Below are 12,379 nucleotides of genomic sequence, written 5' to 3' on the forward strand. Positions count from 1 at the left end.
CGTGATGTAATAGAAATCTATGGAGTAAGCGCCTTTCTAGGGGATGTTCTCTGACATGGTCAGGATTAGCTTTCATTAAGGACACAACTTTAATCTGGGCTTGCATTGTGAACTGCCTGTGATGCTTCTGAAATGCTGTCTCTTCTCTTGTTTCTCCTTTGACTACTCTTAGGATTTTGGTATAGTCTGCTCTTAGGGAACCATTTATACCATTTTTTCCTGTATGGTTTTGGCTGTGGAACATAACATGTACTGATATTTATGTACAAGAGCTTTTCCTGTCACAGCAATGACACACCCTATTTTCAGTTCTTTCATTGAAACCTCTTCAGATATTTTCATCAGAATTTGTTGAGGTAGGAAAGTATAAACCTCCTTTGCCTGCAGGCAATATAGAAGATGCAAGAGGAACCTAACAACTTTCATAGTCTCAACAAATATATCTAAAGGATCAGTGTATATAGTATCTTTGGTAATTGTAGTTCCAAATCCCACAGGTAGTGCATTTGCATCTTGCAGTGTTTCATTGGAAGAAATGAGTTTGTCTCATTATCACCACCCCCCACCAGTATCAACACCACAGGAGTTAATGTACAGTATTGATCTCATACTGGCCCAACTTTCATAGATGAGAGCTCTACCACTGAGTTAGCAATTCAGTTATTCTGAACCTCTGTTGGTTGACCTAGTACTCTAGGTCAGGGTTGTCCAATACATGGCATGTGGGGCCCATGTGAGTTATCTTGGAGCCTGTGGGTTCCTTCCTGGGCTCCACTCCCCATACTGCTCTTTCTGTTGCTCTCCATGTCTCCAAGCTTCCCTCTTCCTTCTCCAGCTTTCTCTTCCTGCCCCTGTTCCTGTGGGTGGAATAGTGGAATCTGTGCAGCCCGTGTGGCAGGGATGCCTGGAGAGTTTGCACATTTTGATCTTGGCGAGAGCCCACATAACAGGGAGAGCCTGAGGAGCCCACACAGCCTGTGTGGTGGGGGAGCTTGTGCAGCTCGGAGGACCTAGGAGTCTGAGTAGTCTTTGCGGCAAGAGGGCTGGAGAAGTCTATGCTTCTGTGCATCCTGTGTAGCAGGGGGGCTCTGGGAGTCCATGCCATCTGTGAAGCAGGATGTGGCCCCATGTGGCTTGTGGCCCAGGAGGGCCTGTGGCCTATGTGAGATCAGCTCCCAGCCTTTCAGAAGTTGGACAGCCCTGCTCTAGGTTACTCTTAAGTATTGCAGAAGTCAGTATCCTATTTGGGATTTGATAATATGAACTGGGTTTTCCTTCCAGGAGGGAAAACTGATTTTTGTGTATAGTGACTGGTAAATGTGCTCTCTGTTAACCAGCAGACATGCTTTCTTTCTTCCCATACATCTATAAACAATACTTACTTTATTGCTTTGTAGTGCTTTCTGGGAAATGTTGAATCAGTTGATTCTTATCTGTCGAAAAGAACAATTCATATAGTAGTCTGACCTGTTTGCAATAGAAAAAGCTTAACATAAGACGATGTGAAAAATATCATAATGGTTAGTATTTGCCATCATCTTGCATAATGTCCTTGTTTCTCTACAACTCTTGACAGAAGCTTGGCCTAAAGAATACCTCAAGGCAACAGTTGACATGGAAATTAGATCTTGACAGTGCAGGCAAAGCTGTTGAGGATGGTGTTTTTAAATTTAGTCTATGCACTGGTGTTCTTGTTCCAAGACAGAAAACTAGTGTCACTGTAAGCTTCTGCCCTCGTAAGTATTTTTCTGAATTTGGTAACTGATGTATAAATATTTTTTTCACATTTCCTTGTTCAAGTCTCCATCTCTGTAGGTTTACTTAAGCCCCATTTCACTGTGCTTCATGAATAACACATTTTCTTTGCTGAATTTTGTTTGAAGAACTACTAACATGTCTAAATGGCCATGTGAAGCAAAGTCTGAAATTAAATTTATAATTAAAAAACAACTTCTTGAACTCCTAACTTATATGTTGAAGTAAGGCAGACAAAAGTGGTATTTCAGTATCTTGATATTACCTAGTGTTACAGCCTTTGGCATTGTGCCGCTGGAAAGTAACCTGTTGAGCTTCAGAGAACTGATTGTTACAGACATGACAGTACAGGAAGGGGGAATCAGTTGAAATAGAAGTGTGCCTTCCAATATAAAAGGCTTCGAAAGAGGGGATGCCCAAGACATTTTTTGGCAAAAAGCAAAAAGACATATGAATAGATTCTAATTTAAGAGTTTCTCTGGGATTCTGAAGGTCTCTTGTTCTCTTACCCTAGGGCAATATCTTAACACTATCATAGGTCACAGAATTCTGTTTAGCTATTTATATGCTTACTGTGAAATACAAAGGTGATCTTTTTTTTAAAATTTTTCTATCAGAACAAAATATTAAGCTACTCATTTCCATCAACATAGGAAATATTTCTATAAAACTGACCTTGGAAAGCATATGTATATGTGTAGACAAGGTTCTTTGGGTGAATAGATATATTTTATTAGACCAACTTAAACAGATGGAATTTTTTTTATGTATATGTCTATGCTTTCCAATATCACTTTCTCCTTGTTTGAACCCTGTACCCAATGGGTGTGGATGGTTTTCATTTTTTAAAGAAAATTTTAATGTCACACAATTTTTTTTCATGAAAAGGCAATTTACAGATATTTGATGATTTTGACAGAATTTCCTGGGAAGAGGATTGTTTTAAAAATGTCTCAGTTCACTATTTATCAGTTTTGATTTGGGTGACATGATTTCAATACTTCTGAACTAACTATTCTGTAATATTTGTGTGCTGACTGGAAATTACTGGAACATTTAATAATATGCGGTCACTGTCGGAGATTTCTCAAAGGTGTCAGTGAGGTCTCATTCAGTGTAAACAGTCCTGTATATTTGGAATTAAAAATATAGTAGTAATATCAACTACTAGGGGAAAATTCTGGAATGCCATTTTACTTCTGAAAGACAGGGACAGCAAGCTAATTTAAAACTGTTCGATGCTTATCAGTCTATTTGTTAAACGTAAGGCTGTTTTCTGTAACAAAAAACAAACAAACCCAAACAAATAAACATAAAACATAAAACCCTGTTCCATATATTTTAATTCAGCAACAAAAATATATCTGTTTAGTGAAATTGAGTGCAAAGTGTCTTTATCCATCTGATTCTTATGAATAATGCTTTTTCTATACTGAACTTGATGCCATGTTCCTTTTTCCAGCTTTTATTGATTCAGGGCACTGGTTAGGGGTCTGTGATGACTTACGAGACTTGGGCATGGCTTATATAAAATATGCTTGATTGGAAGTCAGTGATGATAATCATATTAACAGTGACTTTGGGGAGTGATTAGACACAGGAAAATAAGAATGATCACTGAATTGGAAGAATTAGAAATGTTGTTCCAGGTAGCATGGAAAAAATGAAGAAAAACAAAGGTGGGAGGGAGAGACAAAGGGAGCAAGAAAGGAAGGAAAACACAAAAGGGTAGGAAAGGAATGACAGCAGCAAAGAGGTCACACGTTGGCAGATGCTGAACAATCCAGTGCTGTAAGAATGAGAACATGATATTTGAATTTTCTGTTGAGAGAGAGAAACTGCGGCATGGAGTCATGAATGGCATGTCTGGGTAAAAACAGCAGAGAGGTTAGGTAATTGCATCTACTGAATGTTGGAAAGGCTAATGAGATGAGTCAGAGAAAAAGAGGTTATGGAAACCAGGCAAGGGAAACATGGCATGACCCTAGGATTTTGTAGTGGGAGCTGAGGAGATGAGGATGGTGTCATTCAGAACTTTATTAAAAAAAAAAAGATTCTATATGTGATTTTGAAATTGTGATTCTGAATTTTTCTTTTTTTTTCTTTTACTTTTTATTAGGTATCCTGATTTTTCTATTGTCATTCAAATAATATAGAAGCACAAAATAGAGAGTTGTCACTTTTTACTTCATGGAGAGACAGTTTTAATTATCAGTTTCTTAGAGAATGTATATATCTACACAAATTAATCCTGATAGTATTGTATTCAGCGAAACTAAATATTCAGACAACTCATTAGTTTTTTATTTTGCGAAGATTGTTATTTTATTATTAGATGTTACGGGCCTGTCTCAGGATGTTAGTATGTTTAGACTGAGCAAGGAAAACAGCTTAATAGATGGAGAGAATGTGAATGACTGCTGAACTGGCATACCATTAGATCAGCTGGGTTTGTTTTTAGGGTTGCTCAAGGCAGTATTATTCTTACAAAGGTAAGTGAAAATAAAATGGAGAGAGAAATATTTTTATTGATACTTACAAATCAGATAATGCCACATTTCCTGAAGTAGGGTCTGTGAATGACAGATGGTCCAATGACATATGCTTCCAGTTGTCACAGTATATTAACCTTTAAAATATATTGAACGCTTTCCTAATGTTACTTTACATGTAAGCAGTTGTAGTAGCAGCAGTCAAGGGGGCATCAAGTATTTGTGAATGGAAGGGCATAATGTAAGTTTCCTAGTGGGGGTTCTACACTACGAAGAAGTACAAGAACGCATCCTATAAAAAAGTAGTTTTATGAAGTCAGACCTCCCCCTTCAGAGAATAAAATGCAGATACCAAATACTATTTGATTGTCTGAATAGATTATATGTGTTTATGTGGTTGTGTTTGGGTGTAAACAAGTGTTCACGGCATCTGGCTCAGGTTTAGATGACTTAGTTATGCGAGCATTTGCTGCTTGCCATAGTGGGTTAAAACAGCCCTGCCCCAGGGCTGTGGAGAGTAGCTAGGCTTTCCTAGCCCTGGGACTATGCTACAGTCCCAGGCAAGTATTCATTAGCTTGGTTTTTAACCCATTAGGTCAGGTTAACCTTTGCTGATCTCATGTTAGTTCTTGTCTGACAAGAACTAACTTTAGAACGGGCGTGCCATTTTTAGGGTGACCTAAGTCTTGTGAATGCTTGCACACTCAAGTGTTTGTGTCTTCCGTAGCTCAGTTGGGGTGATCTAAATGTAATGCCTGTATGCACCCTCTGTCTATAAATATACTACAGCTGTGTATATGTGCACACACATATATGGAATGACTGTTAATGAAGAACATAATGTTAATTTAAAATTGATTATTGATATGTTGATGTGTTCCCAAATCTGACATGTATACATATAAATAATCATAGTATCGTAGTGCTTAGGGTCGGAAGGGACCTAAACAGATCATCAGGTCTGACCCCCTGCCCCAAGCAGGAATGGGTGCTGGGGTTGTATCACCCCAGCCAAATATCTGTCCAACCTACTCTTGAAGACCCCCAAGGTAGGAGAGAGCACCACCTCCCTTGGGAGTCCATTCCAGAGCCTGGCAGCTCTAACCATAAAGTAATGACTGCTGATGCCCAGTCTGAACCTTCTCTCTTAACAATTTGTGGCCATTATTCCTAGTAACCTCAGGTGGTGCCCAGGGGAACAGAGCCTCCCCCAATTTTCATTGGTCCGCCCTGGTGAGTTTGTAAACAGCCACCAGATCCCCTCTCAGCCTTCTCTTGTGGATAATAAAGCTTTCTGAAAGAAAAGTTGACTTCATAATTTTGTATTTTGAATAATTTTCCTGCTATTTGCAGTCTATTTGTGTTATATTTTTTGTAAAAAATAAAAAATAAAAAAATCTCTCACAATAGAATAGTAAGTTTTAAATTTATTTTTTTAGTAATCTTTGGGATGACTAAGACAGGGAAGATCATGCCTTAAGCAAAGGATTGGACTAGCTGACCTCTTGAAATCTCTTTTAACTCTATTTCAATATGATTTTCTGATCAAATACAACAAAACTCACATACAAGTCTTCAAGTAACTTATTGATTATTGAAGTGTTAGAGTGATATTATTGATATTGTAGCTGTGATGGTTCAAGAATTATGTAAAATGCAAGGATTTCTTAGGGTGATATATTTTATTGGGCCAACTGCATAGTTGTTGATGAAGAATGCCTTGCAGTTGAAAGCTTATCTAACTATCCCAGCTATGCAGTTGGTCCAAAAGAAGAGATTCCCCAAAGAAATCCTTGCATAGATACTAAAGAGCATTTTGGGTTTGATTTAGAGAAGTTTGTGTGAACAGAATGCAAGTTTAACTAGCCTTAAAGTAAAAATTAGAATGAATTATTTCAATGAACGAATCTGTTTGTTGTGGTAATACTAAATAAAGATGTTTTGTATCCTATGGTAAATTCTGTTGGGTTTTTTTTTTCTGGTGTTGAATTTAACTTAAACAAAAAGTTTGCATAACCTATGGTAATTCAATACCCTTTTTTCTACTATGAAAAAATATGACTAAGCCTAACAGATTCTTAAGGTGAGTACGTGGTTACCCATTGTGAGAAAAAATCAAAGGTCCACCCAAGAAGAATAGCGCATCATGTTAGCCTGTTTAAGACACACATGGGTTTCTATAGCCAATGGCTTATAATGAAAAGATGTGACTAGTATTACACTAAGCCACCTTTGACTACCCAGCTTGAGTGACCATGTCCCCATTTACAGTTGGGTCAAGTTGGGGGGTGGTCTGTGGTGCAAGTGGCTCAAGCTCATATCTCTGAAACAGTTACAAGATACTTTGAATCCTTTGCCATCATGCCCCAATAGCAGGTTATCCTCCTGTATATTCAGAAATCCAGTAACTCAGCGGTGTCCAACTTCTAAGCAGCTAGGGGCCATATACTATGCAGGATGCACTAGTGGGGGCTGTTCCACTTTTGCACTGCATGGCCAAGTGGCTGTTGTACCACATGGGCAGCTGTTGCACTGTGTGGAGGGGTTCCTCTCACCCAGCGGCCCTCACCACAGCTTCCTCACTGCATCAACTTGCAAGCTCCCCTGATGTCGTGGACTGTGCTTCCTTGCTCCCTGGGGTGGGAGCAGGAAGTGAAATCTAGAGAGGGGAGCCTAGGGACCCTGGCTGAAGCATCAGTTGGAGAGGGAATGGTGACCATGTAGGAGCCTGGAGGCTCCAATTGGACAGTCCTGCAGTAATTAATGGCTTGATAGGTTATAAAGAATTCAGAACCCTTGGGAGGATTACTTGTTGTATGACTGAAGGGTACAGATGACACCACAACCTCCAACTTTGTTTCCTTTTTTTTTACAACATTAAGAGTAAGATAACCGTGCCCTCTAGGAGCTTCTGTGGGGAAAAATGATTGGTTTATTATTGATTTTCCTTTTTCTAGGGCATAGCTTCAGATACAGCTTGATAACTTTTTCCCTCTGAAATTGTTTTTTTTTTACTGAGAAGGTACTTTTTCTGTTTTTATTCATTTCTGTTCATGAGGAGAAGGCAGCACCTTATGCTGCCATACCCAAGAGTCCAGAGCACTTTTTTAACTGGTATGCTGGAAAAATGATCTAACTTTGAAGCAACTCCACCAAAAACCAGGTGGGCTGTGTTTAACTTGTTGCTAAGGCCTCACTTTTCCCCCACTTGAATAATTTACTGTTGAGAAGGTCTAAGCCTCTCTCTTTATTACGTTTTGTGAAAACTAGTTTCTGTTGAACTTGTTTCTAAGCTGATGGACAGGTTTTTAGCAGGTCAATTAAAAAGTTACTTTCAGGGAAGTTAAAGCTGGTTCAATGCAGACTGACGTTTTATTAAAACTGGTTAGAGCTCGTCTGGAATTTTTCAAAAGAGCCTAATGGAATTAATTTCAGTTGGATCGGAGAGACAAGCTCCCTTAGGCTCTTGGAAAGTGCCAGCCTTTGTTATCTGCTGTACTGAGAGTACTGTTAAATTTTAAAAAACTACCGATGGGCACTAGTTATGTCATAGTTAGATTAAAATCTAACTTCTTTTTATAAATTAAGTTTATAACTCATTCTTCTTCCCTCGATTACATTTTAAAAATCAATCTAACTGAAATCTCACATCGTTGTCTAACATTTTATGGCACATTTTGGGGCAATTAAGACAAAATGTTTTCACTGAAAAGAAAGTAAAAATTCCTGTTATTTGCTCTTTAATCCTTTTTTTAGTACATACTCTCTCTTTTAAACATTAGCATAGGAATGCCTTCGTCTAAGTTAAGCAGGGAAATTGATTAAGATTCTCAAAGTGTTACCATAGATAAAATTTTTTTTAAACATTGGTAAACCCTCCTCTGTTGCTTACCTTCAGGGTGTTTACTTCTAAATTAGGATGATGATTACTTAATTTCCCCTAGTATGTCCAGTGTAAACAAGAGAATAAATTACTTAATTAATTCCAGAGATTCCAACAGCCCTGAGTAAATTTAGATGGACAGATTTGTAAATACTATTAGATATCCCCAAGGAAATCTCTCACATCTGCTGGACAGCTTGTTGACTGCTGTATAGAAAATGATGATGATGCATATGGGTAGTAGTGTAGCACCGTTTTGGCTGTGTTGCTAATGGTATAATTAACATAACAAATATTGCACACCAAATTCTATATATGTAGTTTCTGCTGCCTAATTCTTCTGCATAATTATGTGAAATCAGACCGGAATCTGGATTTACATGATACCTGTCATTATGCAGTTTGTGTGGCTACTATTGTTGTGCAGTAACAATTTCTTGTTATTTTTGTTAATCGTGCCATTAGGAATGGAGCAAAGCTAGATAAGGTTACCATAAAGGTGATAGGATATGACAAAATTTCTGGAGAATATATCATCCCCTCTAAAAGAGAAAAGATAGTGGTAACCCACATACCTTCAAATTCTAAAACCTTTGTCTAAATTGGTGAGGAAAAAAAGTGAGTAACAGCAAGGAAAGAAGTGAACAGAGTAATAGAAAGTTTTGACTAGAAAATATATTTTAAACCTATTGTTCACAGTGATCTGCAAAGTGCACATGATATCTGTTCTCTTTAGGAATACCTAAATTCTGTAATCCCTTAGTATTTTTTTCCACAGGACCCTATCTTTATTCATTTCATAGAATCATAGAAAATAAGGGTTGGAAGGGACCTCAGGAGGTCATTTAGTCCACCCCTTGCTGTGAGCAGGACCAGCCCCAACCATAACATCCCAGCCAAGGGTTTGTCTAGCCAGGTTTTTAAAACCTCCAAGGATAGAGATTCTACATCCTCTCTGTGGTGACCTGTTCCAGTGCTTTATAACTCTCTTGGTGAGAAAGTTTTTACTAATATCTAACCTAAACTTCTCCTGTTGCAACTTGAGCCTATTGCATCTTGTTCTGTAATCTGCCACCACTGAGAACAGTTTAGCTCCATCCTCTTTGGAACCCTCTTCAGGTAGCTGAAGGCTGCTATTAAATGCCCTCTCAGTCTTCTCTTCTCCAGACTAAATAAGCCCGGCTGCCTATACATGTGCTCATTCACTTTCTAGTTGGAATACATCAGAGTAGACTTGATTCATTGTGTCTGCTCCACATTCTAATTAGAACTGCAGTGTCACCTCACCGTCCCACATATTGAGCCCCCATGTTTTAAATTGGCAGCAGCAGCTCTTTACCTGAAGCTCATTGAATGCTAGATCTGAGCCACTGCATGTTGTACTAGGTATTCATTGGCTAAAATGGTTGGAGAACAGTGAGTAAGTTTTTGTCCCATCTGGAGCTAGTGCATGAGCTGGAAACAAGAGTTTTTTTCCCTTTCAAGGGATGCATCCATTTTACTGAGCCACACACCCTCTAGGCTATTTTTTTCTGTCCAGCCTCTCTTGGCTGCTCAAGGGGCCAGCTTCAAAAGAAAGGCTAAAGAGATGATCAGATAATGCTTTTGGGGCTTTCTCATTAGAGACCTATTCTGGGAAATCAGATATGTATGTTCAAACTCCCTTTGGGTGAGAGGGGGACTGCAGCTGAACGTGGGGTAGGAATACAAACTGTGTGTAAGTGCCAAAAAATGACAGTTATGTGGCTACTCTACATGTTTCTTGTTTTCAGGTGGGTTTTACAGAAGTCCTCAGATTTATGTTCCAAGCCTAGCTCTCATTTTTTTCAGGTACTGCATAGCGCTAATTTCTATGAAAACACAGACCCTACACATCCCAAATCAGTAACAAAACTTAATAGAGATCTGATTGTTTTAGTCTCTTATTCCCATGTGTAAAGTGAAGTTAGTGACACTTCACAGATGTATTGTAAAGATGAATTCATTAATGTTTATAAACAAGATGATGATAGCATTGTAATAAAGTCCATTTAAATGTGTAATTCTATGTTCCATGTAAGGTTTGGATGGTGTTCTGTATTATAAAGTCAATATAGTGTTCACATAGAATGATGAGAATAAAAATATTGAATAATACCAATTCAGAAAGCACTGTTCATTTGGTGCACTGAATAAGGCAAGGCAGGTCATATAGAAAAAATGGCATATTATCATGTAATAAAAGATTTTCATAACACATGCACAGGGGGATTAAAGAAGATTGCATGGGCAAGCATAATTCTGGCATTTCCTTATTTGAGTGCTTGATTTTTATATTGTTATTTTCCCTTCAGTTATAATGTACCGTATTTACTTGAATCCAAGATGAGGTTTTTTGTTCTCCATTCAGCATGGGGGAAAAAGCCCCCTGTCTTGGATTTGAGTTCAAGGCAGTGAGGGTGTGTGTGTGTCTGGGGTGGGGGGAATGGGTAGGTGGCTGTAGCAGCTCTGACTCTGGCCCAGAGTCTGGGTCAGCAGTTTCTGCTCCCTTTTCCTCAGTGCTGAATATCAGGCATGGCTCTGGCTCTAGTTCCTGCTTCATTCCTTCCCAGGCATATGCAGGCTGTAGCCCCTGTTTGGCCATGCAGCTGTGGCAGTGACAGCTCTGGCTCTGGGATGCTGCTGTATGGCCAGATGGGGGCAGATGCTGAAGGGGCACAGGCAGAGGGTAAAGGGGGCAGATGGCAGAGGTGCAGGCACTGCTGCCGGGGGAGGCTGCAGAGTGGATAAGTGGCAGGGGCTGCCTGCCACTCTGTTGCTGTTTTCCCTGCTGCAGTGGCAGGGGGAAGAGTAGGGGATGAATTTAAGATAACCTCCAATAATTAGATTCTATACATGGAAAATGATAACAAATGTATAATTTCTCTAAACATAGAATCAAATTATTCGGGGTTCATCTTAAATATGAAGTTGCCACAAATTCAGGTGAATGCAGAATATAGGGTTGAGTCCTGATCACGTTGAATTCAATGTGAATTTAGTCATTGATTTTAATGGGACTAGAATTTCACACACAGTTTTTGTGTGGTTTAGCTTAGGAGATGTGAGAAGGATATTGGAATACTAGAGGGCTTAGGAATCCAGGAGGCTGAATTTATACTTTAGATATTGGACTCATTATTGAGTTGCACAGGTATCCAGCAGCATGATGAGTAGGTGTTTTTGTGTTTCATGATTCAGAGGATAGGATTCTGTGGAGGAATGCTGGGTTGAACTGTACTCAGTGTGAGGATCTTAGCATGTTTTTACACATGCTCTGAGGGCTGAGGATCATGCTTTAATTAAAGCTCCTGCAGTGTCTCATGTATCAGCATCCCAGCACTTCAAAATGGCAGCAGGGGTGCTTTAACTAAAGCTCATCCAACAAGCTTTAGTTAAAGTGCCCCTGCCACCAATTTGAAGCACAGGGATGCTGATACACAAGACGTGGAGGCTGGCTGAAGTGTGCTAATTAGCATGCTCCAGCAGACTTGATTAATCAAGCCTGCTTTGATGTGCTCTAATTACAGTGTGTCAGAGCAGCCTTCCTGCATGTGTACAGGCATCCTGAGAGTGTGGGAGGTAGTGGCAGCTGCCTATCACTTTGACTGCGTCAACCCCTCCAATTTTCTCAGTGAAGTTTAGATGTTTATTTGATAAGTCACTTCCTGTTGCAGCGCATAGTCTTTCTTCCTGCCTTGGACAAGACACCAAGGATGCTGTTACAATAGGCCACAGCTTCATTGTCTTAACTCTTCTGGCAAATATGAAAATAACTTAAAATGTGGATAAGAACATAAGAACTGCCATTTACTGGATCAGACCATAGATCTGTCTTTCCCAGTATCTTGTGTCACACAGTAGCAGAGAGTGGAACTGTCTATATCCAGGGTTTTTTCCACTGTTCCTTTTTCATTTGTAGCCTCCAGCATTTAAGGTCTCAGACATTCTAATTCAGAGGCTGTATATTTAACTCCTGTGCTCAGTAGCTATTGATGCCCCTTTCCTCTAATAATTTGTCCAGCCCCTTTTTGAATCTGGCTAAACTGTCAGCTTCTACACCATCTGGTGGCAATGAGTTCCACACTGTAATTACATGCTATGTGAAAAAGAAGTTCCTTTTGTTGGTTTTAAACTTACTACCTACTGCAGTAAAAGCTCCATTATCCAGCATGAGTGGGGAATGTCGGGTCCAGTTATGTAAAAATTCCAGATATCTAAAAATACCAGA

General features: G+C 39.3%; 1 protein-coding gene across 1 annotated transcript in view; it reads left to right on the plus strand.

The window, feature by feature from the left end:
- Window positions 1-12,379, plus strand: part of CFAP47 (cilia and flagella associated protein 47) — a 773,444-nt gene that overhangs the window by 127,007 nt on the left and 634,058 nt on the right. Inside the window, exon 24 of the mRNA XM_059724382.1 lies at window positions 1,577-1,736. Within this exon, the coding sequence (XP_059580365.1) occupies window positions 1,577-1,736 (160 nt within the window). The remainder of the gene's footprint in view (window positions 1-1,576; window positions 1,737-12,379) is intronic.

This window comes from Alligator mississippiensis, chromosome 1 (genome assembly GCF_030867095.1).
Source record: "Alligator mississippiensis isolate rAllMis1 chromosome 1, rAllMis1, whole genome shotgun sequence".
Taxonomy (NCBI): Eukaryota; Metazoa; Chordata; order Crocodylia; family Alligatoridae; genus Alligator; species Alligator mississippiensis.